This window comes from Embiotoca jacksoni, unplaced genomic scaffold (genome assembly GCF_022577435.1).
Source record: "Embiotoca jacksoni isolate LCO1_2020_lvr unplaced genomic scaffold, fEmbJac1.0.p SCAF_8, whole genome shotgun sequence".
Lineage (NCBI taxonomy): Eukaryota > Metazoa > Chordata > Actinopteri > Embiotocidae > Embiotoca > Embiotoca jacksoni.
The window spans coordinates 6,032,099-6,052,637 of record NW_027185436.1 but is presented as its reverse complement, the minus strand read 5'-3'; the positions used below and the strand labels follow the sequence as shown (position 1 = coordinate 6,052,637).

At 39.8% G+C, this 20,539-nt stretch overlaps 3 protein-coding genes and 1 long non-coding RNA gene across 4 annotated transcripts; 3 read left to right on the top strand and 1 right to left on the bottom strand.

The window, feature by feature from the left end:
- The first annotated feature begins 1,090 nt into the window (after positions 1–1,090).
- On the top strand, positions 1,091–5,648 carry gck (glucokinase (hexokinase 4)). Its single transcript, XM_069138337.1, has 10 exons — positions 1,091–1,171; positions 1,508–1,670; positions 1,783–1,937; positions 2,059–2,178; positions 2,342–2,437; positions 2,551–2,650; positions 2,745–2,928; positions 3,585–3,740; positions 4,191–4,424; positions 4,886–5,648. Exons 1-10 carry the CDS (start codon positions 1,091–1,093, stop codon positions 5,031–5,033), a joined length of 1,437 nt encoding a protein of 478 aa, XP_068994438.1. The 3' UTR covers positions 5,034–5,648.
- A 1,637-nt stretch (positions 5,649–7,285) lies between these two features.
- On the top strand, positions 7,286–8,597 carry myl7 (myosin, light chain 7, regulatory). The gene is made up of 6 exons (XM_069138274.1): positions 7,286–7,321; positions 7,686–7,761; positions 7,970–8,074; positions 8,162–8,240; positions 8,353–8,401; positions 8,493–8,597. Exons 1-6 carry the CDS (start codon positions 7,286–7,288, stop codon positions 8,595–8,597), a joined length of 450 nt encoding a protein of 149 aa, XP_068994375.1.
- A 1,439-nt stretch (positions 8,598–10,036) lies between these two features.
- LOC138191942 (uncharacterized) lies at positions 10,037–10,323 on the top strand. Its single transcript, XR_011177764.1, has 3 exons — positions 10,037–10,075; positions 10,169–10,211; positions 10,302–10,323. It is a non-coding gene; the product is annotated as an uncharacterized lncRNA (long non-coding RNA).
- Positions 10,069–17,772, bottom strand: agpat9l (1-acylglycerol-3-phosphate O-acyltransferase 9, like). Its single transcript, XM_069139040.1, has 14 exons — positions 17,724–17,772; positions 17,154–17,360; positions 16,856–16,922; positions 15,423–15,571; positions 15,161–15,306; positions 14,093–14,167; positions 13,904–13,993; positions 13,723–13,816; positions 13,513–13,628; positions 13,278–13,333; positions 12,982–13,067; positions 12,747–12,875; positions 12,355–12,434; positions 10,069–11,990 (listed from the first exon to the last, which is right to left on the bottom strand). The coding sequence occupies exons 2-14, from the start codon at positions 17,298–17,300 to the stop codon at positions 11,885–11,887; spliced, it is 1,341 nt and encodes a 446-aa protein (XP_068995141.1). The 5' UTR covers positions 17,301–17,360; positions 17,724–17,772; the 3' UTR covers positions 10,069–11,884.
- Between the last annotated feature and the right edge of the window lie 2,767 nt (positions 17,773–20,539).

Below are 20,539 nucleotides of genomic sequence, written 5' to 3'. Positions count from 1 at the left end.
TCTATGACCACCAACTTCTTTCATTCTTTCATAAATTATTTTGACAGAAGCTTTTGTGGCTTTCCTGAGCTCAGAGAACATCTTCCTTCTTGGATTCTTCTGACGAGTTCTTCAGGCTTTATTTTAGAGATGCTGTTGCCCACACAATCCTCTGCCTTTCACGCTCTGTTTGTGTTGTTTCTGACCAGCTGGTCACCTGCCTAGTCTTCTGCAGTCTGCAAAGCGAGATGTTCCTAAGAATTAGCTTTTGTGCATTTCTTCCAAACAGAGCAGCATTTGAAAGAAACCTTAGAAGTCCAAGACACTTCATGATGCAGCTGTTTGCTTCAGCATCCAGTTTTGCGACTGCTGTTACTTTTAACTTAAACTTATCAGTAATGGGTATTGAGTTGTTCACAGTGATTATTGATTAAAGATTGTTATATTACCTTAATTCAACAAGGAAAACATAATTGGACTGAAAAATCTCTTTTTCAAAAGTAGCCTAATCACGATAGAAGCTATTTAGTTGAATCACAGGCAAAGGTTAATACTCTGTGATAGCTTTAATTAACAACCTTTGTAATAGTAAAATATCAGCATTCCTAAAACATGTAGTTCAAGCATGTTTTATGATTCATGTTTCTATGGTTACTTTAAGGATTTTCTTTTAAAGAAAAAAGTAATCATGTAAATTAAATAGTGATAGAGCTTCTTGTTGAAACAAATCATAGATGAAATGCAGCATATCATATTTTTTTTGCTTCTGCAAAAAAACTGGACCTTTCACAAAGCTTCATTCTTACTTTTTAGAAATTAGGTCACGGGGATTTTTTGTTTCTCTTACAAGTTTGCACAGAGGCTGCACTTCTGTCTTTGCATGTGTATGTTTCTGTGTGTGTTTAAACCTCTGTCACCAGATGGGGTGAGACTGAGAAGGGGTGGGCATTTGCGTGTGGTGCGTCCAGCCCACTTCACCTGAGCATAAAAACAGCTGAGGATCTCATTCAGTGGCACTCACACTTCACTGACTCTGCACACACACAGGCTGGACACACACTCACCACACACCTAGAAACACACACAAGCGCATTTAGTCAAACCTGTGAAGATGCCGTGTGTCAATTCTTGTCTCGACCAGATGGTGAAGAGTCCTTGTAGCTACAGTCCTGTGGTTGATAAAATCCTCATGGTAAGATCTGATTTTTGTCTGAAATAGGACTTTCTAGAAGTTCAAGTAATTTCTGCCTGAAAGAATTGCCATGAATTGCCATATTTTATTAGATGAGGTTTTGTCCTTTTTGTAATTAGAAATATGGTTGTAAGAACTCGTTTTGTATCGTTTTTTTGTATAGCACCTCACTTGTCTGTTACTCCTTCTAGTTTTCACCATCATTTGAAAATAAGTGAACCCTCAGATTTCACGTTACGGTTCATCAACATTTGTCCTTTTCACATTGTGTAAAACCGAAGAAAAAGTATGGTTTGTGTGCAGCTTCTGACATCCTTCTTTATCGTCTGATGGCAGGTGGATCAGATCCTGTCAGAGTTCAGGTTGAATAAAGAAGAACTAAAAGAAGTCATGAAGAGGATGCAGTGTGAAATGGACAGAGGATTGCGTTTAGAGACGCACGAAAAGGCCAGTGTCAAAATGCTTCCAACTTACGTGTGCTCCACCCCCGAGGGATCAGGTAGATAATCATTGTTGAAAAATAAAACTGCTACTTTTTTAGATAAAATCCTACTAGTGTGGCTTCAGTGTGATGCTTTCAGTACATTATGTGTCCTGTTTTGTTCTGGTAGAGGTGGGTGATTTCTTGGCTCTGGACCTGGGGGGGACAAACTTCCGTGTGATGCTCGTGAAAGTGGGAGAAGACGAGGAGAGGAGCTGGAAAGTGGAGACAAAGAACCAAATGTACTCTATTCCTGAAGATGCCATGACAGGGACTGCTGAAATGGTAGGTGACAAGGATTTATACACATTTCTTTATAGTTGCCCTCTTGTAGAGTGGATATAGCTCTATGGTGACTGCTGACTTGAAATGTTGTGCCGTTATATCTTCCTCTCTGTCTCTGCAGCTATTTGACTATATAGCAGAGTGTATGTCTGATTTTTTGGACAAACACCACATCAAGCACAAGAAGCTTCCTCTGGGTTTTACCTTCTCCTTTCCAGTACGACATGAGGACATCGACAAGGTGGGATGTAATGCTGTCCACTGGACATATGTTTAAATAATAAATGAAAAAAACACCCTTTAAGATTCACTTTATTTGCCAGATTTCTAGACATTCTGCATCTAATATGAAGTTTACACATTTAGAGTTGCCTTTTTTAAAAATTTTTTTTTTTTTTTTACAGGGAATCCTGCTTAACTGGACCAAAGGCTTCAAAGCCTCGGGGGCAGAAGGAAACAATGTTGTGGGTTTACTCAGAGATGCAATCAAGAGAAGAGGGGTGAGTGACTATGTATTAGAATTATTGTTTTTTCTTAATAAATAACACAACACAACAACACCTATATACAGCTGGAGGACTCTAACCCATTATGATTTGGTGTTGTCATATAGGACTTTGAAATGGATGTGGTTGCCATGGTGAATGACACAGTAGCCACCATGATTTCCTGTTACTACGAGGATCGCAGCTGTGAAGTTGGGATGATTGTTGGTAATACGTTTTAAACACACATATGCTCATATGCACCAATGACTCATAAGGATGCAGACCATCTAAGGTTTGTATTATTGCTTTTTCTTACCAGGTACTGGTTGTAACGCATGTTACATGGAGGAGATGTGGACTGTGGAGCTGGTAGAAGGAGAGGAGGGCCGGATGTGCGTGAACACAGAGTGGGGTGCGTTCGGAGACAACGGGGAGCTCGAGGAGTTCAGGCTGGAGTACGACAGAGTGGTGGACGAGACCTCAGTTAACCCCGGACAGCAGCTGTGAGTAGAAGGATCTATTCAGTTCAAACATTCACACAGACATGTCACACAAGTCTGTAATCTTCCAGCTTCATTTACTGAGTGCACTTGCGACAAGAGTCCAATCAAGTTATCTGTTTGTGAAGCTCAAAGTGGTTGGCATGGAGTGTAAAACTCGGACTGTGGTTTCAATCATGGCTCCGTCTCTCTCGCTCTGTTTTTTTCTGAATTAATCACCGTTCTCTGGCAGTACTCACCTGACTCTCACCTGAGCTCTCTGTGTAGTTGCCAAGCTCCCAGCTGTTTTTCCTCAGGATGTTTGTAAATGGCCGGAGCCCTCATACGTGAGTGGTCAGTCAGCGGGTGGGGGTGTCAGATTAATGATCCCTCTCAGTGCCTGTCAGCCTAATGGCTGTTTACCTTTTTTACTGGCAGCCCCCTCACACAGACGACTGCTGAGCCCAGCCTCATTCAGCCTCTTTAGCCTTGACGTTTGCCTTTCTCTCCTCCTACTTCTTTCCCAGCCCTCATCTTGTAGAGAAAGACAGTTTTTTTTTATGTGTTTTATGATGCGCACATCCTTCCTCTTTCTTCCACCATTCCAACAATAATTTTTCCTCCTATCAACATTCCTCTGTTTCTAAAGTTACCCTGTCTCTTCTTTTGTCCTCATATAGATATGAGAAGCTGATCAGTGGGAAGTATATGGGCGAGCTGGTGAGGCTTGTTCTGATGAAGCTGGTGAATGAGGACCTGCTGTTCAACGGCAAAGCCTCGGAGCAGCTGAAGACACGTGGCAGCTTTGAGACGCGCTATGTCTCACAGGTGGAGAGGTGAGCGTCTGTGAATTCCACACTTCTCCACCACCTTGAGAAAACTACATTTTATTTTCATTGCCTATAAAAAAAAAAACTTGACAAAAGATAAGATATGATAAGACATTATTTGGCCATGCAAATATTGAATTTAAATGATAACAGGTGGAAAAAAGCAACAGACTTGCTGATGACATGAGTTTGTATCAGTGTTGATAGAGATTATGGAGATGAGTTGGTTTTGTTTCACTTACACTTAGTATTTTCTGCAGTATTTGTAGAATATAGAGAAAAGAAGAAAAAACACAAAACATTGGGCATTTTTGGATTATATAAACATGGCAGTAGTATTATGAACGAAGAATATAGTGGAACCAAAGATTTATTTTCAAAATTTGCATTTTCAAAACACTACATAATGTGCATTGTGCCTCCACAAACAATTTTGCCTTTTGTAATTTCTTTCAGTGACTCTGAGGACAGAAAACAAATCTACAATATCCTGTCCTCACTGGGCGTTCTGCCCTCAGAGCTGGACTGTGACATCGTGCGTCTGGTCTGCGAGAGTGTCTCCACTCGTTCTGCTCACATGTGCGGTGCCGGGCTCGGTGGTGTGATTAACCTGATGAGGGAGCGACGCAGCCAGGAAGTCCTGGAGATCACAGTGGGGGTCGACGGGTCTGTCTACAAGTTGCACCCATGGTGAGCAAGGCTTGTTTTTTAGACTTTTTAATATATCTCTTTTCTGAATATGAAAGTGAATAGAGAGATTTTGTAATTAAAATTATCTTTTGCAAAGCTAAAGCCAAACCTAGCAATCTAATAAATAATGTCCTCTTATTACCTATATGGCCCAAAAAACTCAAATGTACCACTGACTACATTAAATGAGAATCAAGTTGCCGGGCCTGCAGTAATATTCAATCATATAGGGAGAAATGCATTGGGAAAAAGCAAAGATATGTTCCCTTTTAAAGCCTCTTCCTCTTTGTAAAACAGTTTAAGAATTAGGGACTCAGTGAATGCTTGTTTTCCTTAAATCCACTGTATTACAGAAAATAAATCAGAGTCTAAATTAGACTTCGATAACTAAGCATTGGGGAAGAAGTGAAAAACTGTGATGGAGATCTGACTGACACGGACTGATTGTTTCTGTATCCCAGTTTCCGCGAACGGTTCCATAAAGTGGTGAGGGACCTCACGCCTCACTGTGAGATCACCTTCATCCAGTCGGATGAGGGCAGCGGGCGTGGAGCAGCCCTCATCTCAGCAGTGGCCTGTAGGATGGCTGCATGCATGCTGACACAGTAAAGGGAGATATGCACTGAGCTGTCTCCTGGCAGGACAGCAGTGAAGAAAGCCTGAACTCTGATCGGAGAGCGTTGATGACATGTCGTCCACAGATGTGCGGCTATGGCCTTTTGCCAGCTCCGAGGGATGTTTGTCTGCAAACTGAGTACTCATTGCTGGAAGATCTAAGGACAAGAAAGCATCAAAGAACTTGTGTTATTTACTCTATCTGATAGTTTTAGACCAACTTGTAGCAACTTCAATGTTTCTGAACTTTAAGAACTGGTTTACTGCTGAACCCAAAACATTAAGTAGCATGAAAGCTCATTTAAGATACATGCTCCTGGTGTGACACTGCCTGTTGGTAGAGTGGCCTGTAGCCTGGCTGATATATTATTGATGATAGTGTTTCATAATACCAGAGCAAACACAAGGGTTTTGTAAATGCTGTTGTAAATTATGACTAAATCGAATTCATTGCTTTGTTGTGTAATTCCTGTTTGTCAGCAATGAAATATTTGTTTGGTATTGTATATTTCAATTTCATATTTACAACTTATATGTGTTAGCCAGTATGTAGTTTTTCTTATGTGCATAATGAAATGTGCTTTGGATGTGAATACGCTTAACTGTAAATAAAACTGCTTAATTAAACTATTGCATTTTAAATTTGTTTTTTGTTGTTGTTGTTATTTTTTTATTATGACTTTTAATGCTCTAGCTGAAATGTACTTGCAAATCTCAGTGTTGTGACTTATTGGTTATATCTGTGACATCTTATAACTGCAATTCCAAGTTTGAGAAAAAGGTCTCATTAAAACATAAAATAATATAAACATAATATCTTCTAAGAAATAATCCATTGACACAATGTCAAATCTGAAGACAGCAGTGTTGATGTGACATGAATAAAGTTAAAGCTACCAAATATGAATGTTATATATTCTTTCCGGCATGCAGCAATTGTTTTGCTAGTTTTTGTGAAAATAGACCCTGAACAAATAATGATAAATTATTCTGTTCATACTAATATAAACTACACACAAATCCTTGCAAAAGTTGAATGATATGTGTAGGTTCTTATCCATCGGGCCGTACCATCAGCAACGAGCCCACAACAGCCGAAGAGATAAAGAACCATCTTCAGTGACGGGTAGAACAAGGAGACCTGTGGCAGTTGGCATGACTCCCACAGAGCCCCGATTTCAACATCATGTCTGGGAGACTTGTAAGAGACAGAAAACCCTGAGACCGTCTGAATGCACAGTCGAGATGCAGCAAGTTCCTGAAGATGCTGGGAGCCACCTACCTGCCAGGTATCTTGTGAACCTGTGTGCAAGTGAGGAGAGTTTTGGAGAGAGAAAAGGGTAGTCACATGAGGATTTAGCTGGATTTAGGCCTAATAAATCTAGATTTAGACATTTTTCACAGTGCTAACTTAATTTATTCACAGTCTTAGCATTGTCATTCAAACAGAGCTTTTAAAATGAGAAAGGAATGATATGAAAATAGAAACTTATAAGACAAGTAGACTAGTGAAGTTTAAAAAAACTAATTTTGCCCCGAAGAGACCCCTGAGCTTATCTTGTCTCATTTGCTGAAAGAGCAAGAAATCTTTATGTTTCTGAGCATATGAGCTGAAAGCTTGCTGTGCAGCATCACACAATCTTACAATCTTATCTTATTAATTCTCTGAAATAATGCGCAACAAACATAAATTTATGTTTAAGGTTTGACTTTTGTAGTGTAACTTTCCTTGTTTGAGAGCCTATCAACTGTCAGAGGTCACTTTCATCTGTCTCCTCTCCCCCTCTCTGATCATATCTCTACTTTCCAGCTCAGAGTGTTCCTGGCTGCTTCACCTCTTATCAAGTCCACTCAGTGACACACCGAGGGCGGCCATGGCCATGTAAGGGACTGTGCTGCCCACCGCAGGCTATTATAGGAAGGTGGCAGATAAGATGGGCCATACATAAAACCCACCCCAGCATCACACCCTGGCTGGGAGTCCACGTACGATCATTCAGACATGGTGAGTAAATTTTCAGTCTTTTGGTTTCCAGTCAGTGATGATTTAAAAAAAAATATGTCAGATGATATAGAAATTATCACATTGTGTGGTTAAAGACATTATTTTACTATTGTGAAAGCAGGTGTTTTTCATTCCTTTGAGTGATTTGAATTAGAGATTGTGTTCATCTTCTCAGGCAAGTAAGAAGGCTTCCAATAAGAGACAGAGGGGAGGACAGAAGTCTTGCTCTAATGTCTTCTCCATGTTCGAGCAGTCGCAGATCCAGGAGTTCAAGGAGGTACAGTAACATATCTTGTCCTGTCAGGACACAGCTTCCTTCAAGACCTTTCTTGGAGGATATTTATGGTTTTTGAAATTCATATTGAAGTTATTTATCCATTTGAGTTAACACAATCAAAGTGATTGGAATGGCCTTAAAATACGTAATACGTAAAAAACTTGATTCCTTTGAGAAAAACACTCAGCTTCAGACTGTTCTGAACACTCGGTTTGTGACGAGCTATCATCAGCTTGTCACAGATTTCTTTTTATGGTCATATGCACCAAGCCCACCCCACCCACATGGTGCAGGGACACGCCCATCCATCTATGCTAATTTTATTTGAAATCTTTGTGATTATTATTTTTTGTTTATCTTACAGGCGTTTGGCTGCATTGACCAGGACAGAGATGGTGTTATCAAAAAACAGGACCTTATGCAGACCTACGGACAACTCGGTAGTTTCTTTACTTTTATAGATTCACACTGATGTACTAATAGATTATAACTGAAGGCTCTGTTTATATAGCCTGCTTTCTTATTGCATATTTTTAAAAACTGATTCACTAAATGCGATTTGTACGTATTTGTATATATTTGTAATGTATGTATGTATGTGTGTGTGTGTGTGTGTGTGTGTGTGTGTGTGTGTGTGTTGTGTGCCAGGTAAGCTTAACGTCAACGATGAGGAGCTGGATGAGATGTTGAATGAGGGGAAGGGTCCCATCAACTTTACTGTGTTCCTGACTCTTTTTGGGGAGAAACTCAACGGTGAGATGTTGCAGATGTTGAGACAATTTTTTGAATTTCTATGAGAAACTTTCAGATGATGCTGGATGATACTTTGTTTTCCTCCAGGTACCGATCCAGAAGACACCATACTTGCTGCCTTCAAACTTTTTGACCCTAATGGGACAGGCTTTGTCAATAAGGAAGAGTAAGATACATTTTGCTAAATAGCTTTCATGTTGTTCAATTATTTTCTATGTTAATTTACGGTACATCACATTACATCTATCTTCTTTTAATTTTTTGTCCTGTTTATCCAGGTTTAGACGATTACTGATGAACCAGGCTGATAGATTCTCGGCAGAGGAGGTTTGTGTTGTCTGTGTTTATGGTTACAGACTTTCAAGCCATTCTTTACGATCATTTTCAGCAGACATATTGTGATCTCATACAACTGCAGGTGGAACAGGCCTTCGCTCTCGCTCCCATCGATCCCACTGGCAACATCGACTACAAGTCGCTCTGCTACATCATCACACACGGAGATGAAAAGGAAGAATCCTAACAAGGAGAGGTGTCTGCGTAGTCAGGACACACAGGTCATCGAAAAAAAACCTCATGACTGTTCTCCCATTGGCTGCTTTAATTTAAAACATTAATGAATACTGGAAAAAATGGTGGAATATATACAGTGTTATCATTGCTGCAGTTCTGTTGGTTTTGAGAATTGGCTCATTTGGTTGTAAGTTACTGAGAATAAAGTGTTGTGCTCCGCTAAATCGTCTTTATTGATTAGAAATTCACATATTGTTAAGTAACTCTATATATGGAATAAGACCAAAAAATGTCAGTCAACATAAAGAGAAAGTCAAGAAATTGAAGTCCTTCTCTCAATTTATTTGAAAATAAACATTTTGAAGTAAAACATTTCAATTAACTCAGCTCATCAAGAAATATGACTGTATAAATTGAAAAAGAATCATATCAGCACACTATACAAAATTACAGTGAAAGAACATTACATAAAGACAAGAGAGAATTTACCGGGTTTAAAAAAATACTTTGGAGATTTAAAATTTTAACTTCAGCTTATACATTTTTTTTTTTTATAATAGTAGTTAATGAAAGTGAAGTAAAGTAGATGCCAGTGGATCCAACACATTCACTGAGGCCTCACTGCTGTTCCATTCTTTTGGTGCACTGTTGCTACGGATACAACAACAAACACCACCATAAAGTCCTCAGGCCACATTTTCCTGCTCACACAGCAAACAGCCAGTCAACAACAAGCGGACGGCCAGAGTGTGTGAAGTTGTGCAAGGCAAGCTGGTCTTTCAGGAACATTTGCAGCAGCAGGTTTGCATCCAGATGACTGTGAGCTTTTGTTTACTCATTTCTGACATCTGTAGTGGTACTGGCAGAGATGCCGATCGCATCTGGAGCTAGAGGCAGGGTGGATGTAGGAGTAGATACAAATATAACATGGACCCCAGATGGATTTAAGAGGAAGACCAAACCTGTCAACAGGAACTGTGACTCCTATTTGGAACGGTGAGATTACAGCAGATAAAGAATTGATATTCTTGATTTTTGAAGTTAAAAAGTCTGCCATGGCAGTGTTAGACCCGGTGTTATCCTGGTGACAGTATGGTTATGGCCAGAGTGACTCTGCATTCAGTGGTAGAGCCGCTGAAGATTTGTTACAGTGCAGCTTTATTGGCTTTTGATGCTGAGAGATAAAAGCAGCTTCATTTAAACACTGCCTGACTGAATCAACAGCAGCCCGTTTGTCATCTGAACTGTGCTGAGGTAGACAAAGATGTGAGGCACTAATCTGGCTCATAAATATTTCACCATACCATTTGTTTCTCCAAGCTGGGTCAATAAAAGAAGAGACAGGAAGTCACATTTTAAACATACAAGCTGTCTGACACACGATTCTGCTGCTTACCCTTAAATTGTGACTAAATTAAAGTCCTTGTTGATAAAACTTGCAGATATTGGGAAATCAAACAAAGTCAGACCAAAAAGAATTTGATGGAGGTAAGTACTTTTATCATTTCATAACTGATCCATTTAAAGGTTGCCAGACCCTGTGTCTGTTCCTGTGATGAAGTGATGCTTGTTTGTACACAGGTCACACAGGATAACACAGATCCAAACAATCATGAGAGTGATGGTGAGAAACATTTTAAAACAAAAGAAAATCAAGTTTCACAATACGACAGAGAAAAACCTACAAACAAACGTGTCTCTAATTTGCTTCAAGGAGCCAATGAGGAAGTCCCACAGACAGATGGTGGCAGTGAGGAGAACTCTTCAAGAAACCCATCCATTGGAGAGCGATCCAAACTGTCTCGGCTCTGTGTTATACTGTAAAGACGTTAACGTCTCATGTTGACCTTTAATGAAATGGACTTTCACGCACAAGTATCATTTATTATTTAACTGCCAAAACTCCAGCATCTCTTTTGTCTGTGCTTTGTCTTTTTAACTCTGCCAAAAAAAGAGTGAGGGGGTGAAGTTTTGGTTTTGAATAACAAAAACTAAACTATGTCTGTCAGTGTTAAACCCAAATTTGGAAGATGCTCCCAAAATGTTGTACTTTAACTGAACACTATGTGATATAGTTAGGTCCTTCCCTCAGAAAAAACACCCAAGTTTCCCATGTTTTCAACATGAGGCACAATTTTACCACGTTGCAACCTATGATAACGTGAAAAAGTACATATAATAGTTTTCACATGGGAATCTAAATGGGCGGGGGGGGGGGGGGCACAGTGGTGCGCAGTGGTGCGCATCGTCACCTCACAGTAAAAAGGTTCCGGGTTCAAATCCAGGCCTGGGCCTCTCCGTGGGGAGCTTGCATGTTCCCCATGTGCCTGCGTTGGTTCCCTCCGGGTACTCCGGCTTCCTCCCACCATCCAAAAACATGCATCTCAGGTTAATTGGTGGCTCTACAAATTGCCCTTAGGTGTGAATGATCTTTGTTTCCATCTGTCTGTGTTGGCCCTGTGATGGACTGGTAACCTGTCCAGGGTCTAACCTTGTCTTTGCCCAATGTGAGCTGGGATAGGCTCCAGCCCTGATAAAGCAGGTATAGATAATGGATGGATGAATCTAAATGGGCTCCATATATTACACCATGAAACTGTTCCATAACCAAATGTTTCCCATTGGCAAAATACATGTTTCACATGCACAATCACATGTACATTGTCACGTGATCACAAGTAAATTTCATGTTTTGTCTGTTAATGGCTATCCGTGTTTATTATTTTGCAAGTTCTAAATACATAAAGCCCATTTTAAATGCTTAAATCACAAATATCTCAGTATTTCTTTACAATTTTTTTTACTAAATGAGTCAGGTTTTCTTATAAACAGACAACTACAATTACTTTTTTGCTCTTAAATAATCACACTATGGGTATTTAATCTATACATTTTATTAAAAAAAAAGAAAGAAGAAATCAACAAAACATGAGTAAATCAACTGGCTGTAAAACTGGAGACATTCATGACTCCAGTTGGTCTAACTAGTGGCTCGTCTGTAATCACAAATTTCATCCACAGCATTAATATTCAATCACAGCAGTAATAATCTAAAGCAGCAATAAACAGAGAGCTTTCCCTTTTCACAGTCTCTCTGCACCTCGAAGTTCAATATTGCACTTGTGTTAGCTGTCAATCACTGAGACTCTCCTCTTTTTAGTCGTGCCAAAGTTTTCACAGTGTTTGTTTAAAGTCCTGTCTGGCTGTACTTTTCCCTGTCAAGTCAAGCTGGTGAGAAAACGCTGGAGGAGAGTGGCCTCTTTCTAGTTTGTGTTCTCCGAAAACAAGACAAGGATCTCAGTCGCTGTTGCTGTTGTCGTCTCCCACCAGCATACTGCTGTACTTCTTCTGCTGCTGCTCTTTAAACGTCTCCTTCACCTTTGCTCTCTTCAGGCCTCCATCCCTGCAGAGGCAGACCGTGAAAGTCAGAGCAAACTGAGAGTAATGCTGAGCATTCAACCTCATACAATACACTGGACGACCAGTGGCAGTACTTTCACACGTTTTACTGTAGATGTTCTCAGGCAAAGAACTGCACGTTCCTCTGTTCCACTTTAGAGATTTAAGTTAATAACAGCTGTGATGTAATGATTACTTGTGTCTTATAAGCCAGTGGGTCAGTTTCTCAGTCACTGTATAAACCTTGACTTTTGAGAGGATTCTTTTGAAATGTAAATGTTTTTATCTAAAATGAAGCTTAGTCAGTTTAAAAAACAACAGCAATGTAAAAATCACATTACTAAGAAAGTGATGAGGTTAATTCTTACCACTGCAGATCTATCAGGCCTCCCTGATGAGCGATGGCTGACTTCACTCTGTTGGCAAACTGGACAGCATCTTCCTCCTCCTGACATTTATGAATACAAAAACAAATGCAGTCTACTATGATGTGCTTATATGTATTTACACCATCACATTGTGGGGACCAACCTTCCTTATGGGGACAAAAACCAAATCTCTATACAGTAAATCATGACATTATGGTTAGATAAGGTTAGGGTAAAGAAAAGTTAGGCAAATAATAGTTATGATTAAGGATAAGTGTCCTTGAAATTTTGTTTTAATTCAATAATATATCCTCTGAAGTGATGGAAACATGACGGTGTGTGTGCATATGTGGAGAGGTGCATGCATGTGCTTTAAAGCATGTCAAACACACCTGCTGGTGCATGGCCGGCAGGTACCAGATGTTGCAGACGAGGGCCCAGCTGGTCATCATCCTCAGCACGTAACTGACCATGCTGTATTTGGAACTGTTCCAGAACGCGTCTCCAAACTTTGGGTCATACTATGAAAAGATCAAAGATACGCAGGCATGCAGTGAGGATCAGATATACAAGACTCAGAGAGCTAGAAAATGAATGAGAAGGAGAACGACTGCTAGACGAGACTACCTTAATGGCAACTGGATATATTGTTGCTCCGATTTCAAAACTTCCCTTCTTAAACATCATGACAGATGTGTTGTTGATACAGGTTCCTATAGAAACCAGACATCAGGAGATTAAAGAGATAGAGCTGTGTGAGCTCCTTCCAAACTCACATAATAAAATATCTGCTCATTTGCTACAGCTCAGACTGTCATCAGACACTGAGCTGAAATAACAACATTCACAGAATCTTTTCTTTGACGATACAGAGACAAACATCAGCCTGTAGTAAGTCAATCTTTCTACATGGTCACACTTACCCTCTGGAAATATCAATATTGGAAGCTTTGTCTTGTCATTCACGTGATCCTTCAACCTGGAAGCAACACATAAGGCAATGGAAACCCTTTCCTTACTATATAAACATATATACATATTGAGGAAAATGCCGACATCTATTAGTATCAGAACAGCCACGGACAGAAAATACAACACGGCAATGACAATGAGGAGCCTAAACTGTAATGTGTTGATGTCGTGCAGTGATAAACCAACCTTTTGGTCACTAGATGGCGATCTTTCATCTCTGCTCGCTCAAACCAGATGTGAGGACAAGACCTCACCATGGCTCTCTGAATTACTCCCATCAGACCTCCATGGATCTGACCCACCTGGGAGACACATTTTTGGTAAAATACCAAATATAACATTTGATATAAACATGTTGAAATACTGTATGCTGCTTTGTGTGGTGTCTCTGAATACCATAGCGTAACATCCATCGTTGCAGAGAATCACGATGTCGATAGGAGAGGTGTGATTGGCGACACAGATACCTCCTTTTTTGGGTTTGTTTTCCCTGCAGTATTGAGGTGAAGACATAATCAGAAGATGAAGCTATTTCTGATGTTTGTTAGAGTGGCACTTAATGAGGAAGCTTTCGTACCTGTTGTGATAGCAAATAGTGGCAGAGAGTCCTCGAGCACAGATTCTGTAGCACATGACGTGGACCCATTCACTGAGCCACGACTTTACCCTAAAAACAGACATTTACACATACAGATGAAGCACAATTTAGGAGGGATACATTTCCATGATGTGTTGAAAAAAATGCGAGATTATATTTTGTGGTCACCTCCAGTTTGGTAGAAATCCAACTGCAGATGTTCCTATTACCAACCAGGTCAGGCCAATGCAGGCCAGTGTTATCCTGGAGAGTGTAACACATTCAGTCTTCAATTTTCAAGCAGCAAGTCAAGAAGAGTCTGAAGTTGTTTTTTTTTTTTTATTTCTGAGGCATATTTAACAGATCTAAATCTAATCTAACTGGATTCAAGAAGGACTACAAGCATGATCTAATGGCAAATGGCTGGAAGCATGCTCCAAGTGTGGCAATATTATTCACTGACATTAAAGTCCCATACAGTAAGATATTTTTGTGGTTTTAAATACCAAAAACCATCTCAATATAGTTTTACATCTCCTCTTGGAGCTTCTCTCTACTAAGAACAGGCTGTTTTGTGTCTGTATTTTTAAGGCATGTCCTCTCTTCTGATTGGCTGACTCTTTTCTGAATGACGCACACCTCGTCCAACCGCAGGTATTTATCGCTGTTGTAGCTTACTAGCTCAACAATGGAATGACTGCTCTGTGTTTGTTTTTTTACAGAGAAGTTTCAGCAGTGGGGAATACAAAGGGGAGACGTGATGTGAGCGTGAGTTTGTGACATCACTAACTTTAAGAAGTCCAAACAGTACAGTTGCTGACTATGGCCAGTGTACATTTTTCTGTGGATTGAGCATTTTGATACTTTCACAGTTTTTATACAGCAACTAAACCTGCTTTCTGATCAAAAGAAATGGAAATGTGAATTTACACATATGGGACCTTTAAACAGACTAGGAAAAGACATTCACCCTTTTGATGTACCAGTTACTGTAAGTGACTTGTAAACTCATCTTTGAAAAACTGGTTAAGCTTTATATAGAAAATAATTATGGCATTAAGTTATTCCCCTCTTATGCCTTACATTTTTCAAGAGGCTTCAATCTCAGGGTAACATTATTTCTATTGGAACAAAGGGCACTTATCACTCCACCCATGACATTATTTTCTGCCCCCAGAGCTGGGATGCCTGTGTGTCACTACAGTTCATTGCTCCCGTATTTTTGTATGCACCACACTTGATTCAGTATTTGTGTACCTGAGGGGGGCAAGGATGCAGTATCTCACAAATATACCGAGCCCGTAGACCAGAGTGAACCTCAGACTTATGTACTGGAAATCATTGTTGGTGCGAGTCAGTAAGTTCCAGGACACCAGCTCCTCAGAACTGAACCGCTGAGTCACCTAAATTTAAAGAGAGTAAAAATGTACAGAGTACTTAAAAGTCTGAAATGCAAAACCAGGCATTATAAATCAATTATTACCATTAAGACAATATTAGTAATAGAGTAAAAATGTACCTCATCCTCTATAATGCTCTCAATTCCTCGTCGAGTGAAATAGAAACAGTCACTTAATGTAAAATCACCACATTCTGGTGGTTTGGGGCGACTGCGTCTGAGTTCCTCCAACTCTTTCTCCATAGAGCCATCTTTCCTCTGGATGAGACCTGAGAGTGAGAGAGTGAGAGAGATAGAGATAGAGATAGAGAGAGAGAAAGAGAAAGAGCGAGAGAGAGAGAAGAGAGAGAGAGAGAGAGAGAGAGAGAGAGAGAGAGCGAGAGAGAGAGAGAGAGAGAGAGAGAAAGACAGAGAAAGAGAGAGAGCAAGAGAGAAAGAGAACGAGCCAGCGAGAGATAGTGTGAGTGATAGGAATCATTATCTTAGTAGTAATCTGTGAAATAAGTCAGAAAATCTAAATAGATGATTATCATAAATCAAAGTATTCTGGACTCCAGTGAAGTCTTGGAAGAAAATCACCAGCAACTCTGCTTCACCACAGTGTAAAAGTGTCCTACGGCATAACAAGCAGACTTGTAATACTGCCACTAAAAAGAGCCCCATGAGACATTGCATTACGAGTTCTCATCACAGCAGAGATTTTCCGAAACAAAATATATTACCTAAAACTTTTCCTTACACGTTTTGACTCGCGATACATAATAAAAACACAAGAACTGAGCTGTTTTGATAGCAGTCTTAAGTAATGAAAGCTGCACTGCCTGGCATTTAACTGTCCCCCTAACAGGTCTTAGAACAGTTTAAAAAAAACAACCTCCGCATTACCTGATAACTCACCAGGCAAAGTCCAAAACCCAGAGTAACAAATTCTGTAGTCAATATTCAATCAAAACGTTCAGAACAGTAATTGCGTTATCTGTTTCTTAATCACTTTTACTTCTCGTGTTCATTGTCCACATTTAAAACGGAACCACTGACACACGTTGGACTTTGTAGAGAAGGCATTTTGCTGACAACACTAACGTCTTCATGTGTTACAGCAGGGGATACCACTTGTGCAGCTTATATTGTCTGATAAAGAGTTGAGTGATTGCATCTTGTGAAATAGGCAAGAGTTCTCAGAGCAACCTGGTTTCTTATCGCAAAAGCCCTCACAGTGCCATTTGGAAACTTGTCTGTGCTCCAAAATAAAACCATTTCAACCTGCTGTGTGACAGAGCTATCAACCTGTGAGCTGTTTATGTGTATGCTGAAGAACATTGGCTACTTTGTAGGTAAATCAATAGATATTTCTAGTGGTCTGACTGCAACGTGCTTGCCCAGACTTGTAATAAAGTATCTAATGAAATCCAGTATTGCAGCAAACACACATCTGTCCCAAAAACCCCATGTTTCACAATAAAGGATATGATAAGAACTTCCTAAGAAGATTGCCCTCACCACAGTCATTTATTTTCTTTAGATCTGTCTGTCTGTCTGTCTTTGCTACTCACCATTAGATGCAGAAGCTACGAGTGTTCGCTCATCTGCCTTTACCTTCTGTATCTTCAGCGTGGCCCACTGTAGAGGACATACAGGACATTAGCCATGTCTTCAGTGGATGGATAAGAATCACAACATCTGCAGATAACTACAAAGTACCCCACCAATTGTAGACTGGACATACAAAGATAACAGGTTTTATTTCTTCTTCTAGACAAGCTGTGGAATTTATTTTAATAGAGTAGATTGGAAAGAGATATATTTCATTACATCTGTAGAGGACATGAAATATTATTATTGTGACAGTACCTCCAAGGTTTTCACCAGGATGGTCATGTAACTCTCAGAGATGCCCAGTGAGAATCCAAACATGGCGGGGATCATGATGAGGCTGATAATGAGGTACAGCCAGATCTTCAGGGCCCAAAAAGTTCCTGCCCAGAAGTCCTCCATCATGCACCACCTTGTTCCCTGAGATATAGCAGAGCAGCCCTGTGACTCAGATGAAGTGCAGTCCTGTTTGTGGGGAAGGAAAAGGGAGTTTTCTTTGTTGTGTTTGGTCAGCAAAATAATACAGACAAGAATCCTGTGTAAGACACTGCAACTTCTCAGTGTATGAAGAAACACCCACAATGACATCTGAAGCAAGCATAATGTGAACAAAACGTTGAAACACTCCAGTTAATTGAGTCAGGTGTAAAGTCTCAACGGGACACACTGACACAAAAACACTAAAGATCAGTATCACATGTATTCCTGAAAATATGAACAAAATCCACAAACTATGACAGAGATCTTCCATAGTTACACTACAAGACCATGCTCTCTCCAAGTCAGAATTATTTCTGGAAGTTTTGAGGCTGACCCCATTCAACTTACCCGTCAAGCTTCAGTCCATGTCCTTTCTCACTGAGGAATAAAGAATTGAACCCTCAGAGCAAACACGCCCATCTATTACTGGAGCAAAGTTCATAGGGTAGAGACTAACAGCGCATCCCTGTGGCCAGAGAGGGACGTGCAGACACGTGGACCTGGGAGGGATGCTCATAAATTGTTAGATAAACTGGAATTTAGTCCACAGGAAAACATATTTCACAAAATGAGTCTAAACTAACAAGAAACTTGTCATAAAGTCTGGTGCTGTTTCCTCTAATTCTGAACTTGTGTTTATAGATGCATTCCTAAACGGTGAAGTTTACAAAGGTATTTAAGACGCAAAATAAAAAAAAAGATTATTCAAGAAAAAAAAAGTGGATCTTTCAGCAGGATAATGATCCAAAAAAAAAATACCATCTCAGAGTATTTTATTAAGGAGAGAGTCAAAGTCTGAGTGGCTCTCAAAGAGTCCTGATCTACAGTATGAGCACCTCAGGGATGCTGTGGAGGGAGAAAAAAAGGTCAGCATGTTGATGCTGAGTTCTGTTGACTGAAACATCTGTCACCAGAGAAATTACAGAATTTTACTGATTCCTTGTCCAGATGTGGTCAAGTATTTCTGAGAGCTGAAGGAAGGCAGTGACAAATTCATATACTTCTAAGTGTGGCTTAAGTATCTAAATCCCTTTCTCACCTGTGAGGTATCAAAAATATGTGATATATTTTTGCACAGGTGCTCTACAGTGAAAAAAATAAAGCATAAAAAGTCAAAATTAACCTCAGAAATATGAAACAGTTTTTTTTAAATAAAACAATCATCACAATTTCCACTTGGAGTTAGTGGCCTGCCTCAGTGTTTGCTCAGAGCAGAATACTTTCAGATTTAGGACTTTTTTGAGGGTACAAATTATATATTTCAATAGAAAATAGGACTAAAAACTAATATTTAGTCTCCTTCATAATGCAAATATATAGCCTGCAAGCTACAAGCTGTATATGCTACTGGTTCATAAACTTTATTTTGTTATATGACTTCTGGTTTGTCCAGTATCACTGGCCCAGCTGATATAATGTGTGACCTTATATAATACCAAGCTGTATTTATTTTTTGCATAGAGTTTGTATTTGTATGTATTTATTCATTGCTCTTTTTTTTTTTCTAAAATAATCATATTTATCTATCTTATTTTCTCTATACGTATTTGTACATTTTTTTGTGTTTCTATGCTGCTATGATGACAGAATTTCCCCACTGCAGGATTAATGAAGTCTCAGTCTGCGTCTTAAAAAGTCTTAAACTACAGGGAGGTATTGTACTTATAAAATGCCTCATGTATTAATCAGAACAACACAGGAAAGACTTAATGAGGATTGAGGCAACAGTCTCTGTGTTCAAGCGTCTCTCTCCCATCTAAAAAAAAAACAAAAGGTCCTGATTATTTTCCAGGTTCAGACATTTCACAGTCTGTTGCACATTAATGTAACAGGCAACTTAAGGGGTCAGTTTGGGTAATGTCTCTGGGAATGATAAGATGGCGATTCATTCTGGGATTGAACTGGATCCAGAGAGGTCCTGAGCAACAGTCTGGATATTTGGCAAAGATGAATTTCAAAAGAAAACCGACAGCCTGCTGAAATAACATACCGAATAATATGCCATACGATGATGTCATTCATTTTAAATCAATCGTCTCTCCCAAAAATATGTGATCACTTTGATTAAAGAGACAGTTGTGAGAAAAAAAACAACTGTTGCAACCACAAGGTGTTATACCTATGGGTGGTGTTAATAAATCAGACAAATTGTCCAGCTGTCGCTCAGATTTTACATCAGGTAGACCTTCCAGATGTGTGGTCAAGAACAGCTAGCAACACACTATTTGTCCTATAATGTTAGGGTGTGTTAGCTGCAGTAAGGCAGTTCTCGTTAGTTCTAAAATAGCTGCGTTTTATCTGAAGTCTCAACACAGAGAGTTCACTCTTTATATCGCATGCTGGTTTTATTGGGTCCTGTTGGAGGAACTCTCCAACGCGGCCCATTAGTGCTGTTATTGTTAGTTTCTCTGCAGGGAAATGGGGGCAAGTTAGGATCACATGAGAGCCCCTCAAAGCTGAACTGTCAGGCTCTGTGTGGAACTGTGTGCCATCCGTTGTTTGCCTGGTTATTTATATCAGGACCCGAACTCTTCCAAAATGATGATCTCTCTACTATGGAACAGGTTTCTGAGAGATTTAGAAAATCTATGTATTCCTCTTTTGAAGCTACTTCCTCATTATCCAGCAGCCAATGTTTGAAAAACACGGCACATCTGATACATCTGTGGTCGGTCCACAACCACATGTCTGTACAGACTTCTTTTGTGCTTTTGATAGATAAATAGATAGACACTGATGCCATCAGACTCCGCAGATTAACAATTTCCACGTATTGTCTGCTTCTGTGTCTCCCATAGACCGAGATAACGCAGGAGGCAACGTGTCAGACCTCAGTAGCTTTTTAGTCATACATAAATCTTCTCCAGACAAATATTAAGACAACTGAACCACAGCAGTATGTACTGACAGGGGTTACAGCCTTCAGAGGATAAGCTCCAGGAAAGCCCTTAACCTCAAACTCATGCGGAAAATATAGTCTGAGGGTGTGAAGGTATTTGCATCTAATGTCTTTGAATTTAGTACAATCCTGCCAAAACAGGAATCTTCTTTCTGGTTGATAGAAACTAAAAAAAGAGGCACATGTCCCTTTAGAACATGTTCCCATAGAAGTCGCCGTTCAAAATCTGCACTGGCAATATATAATGAACAAATATTTGTTCTTA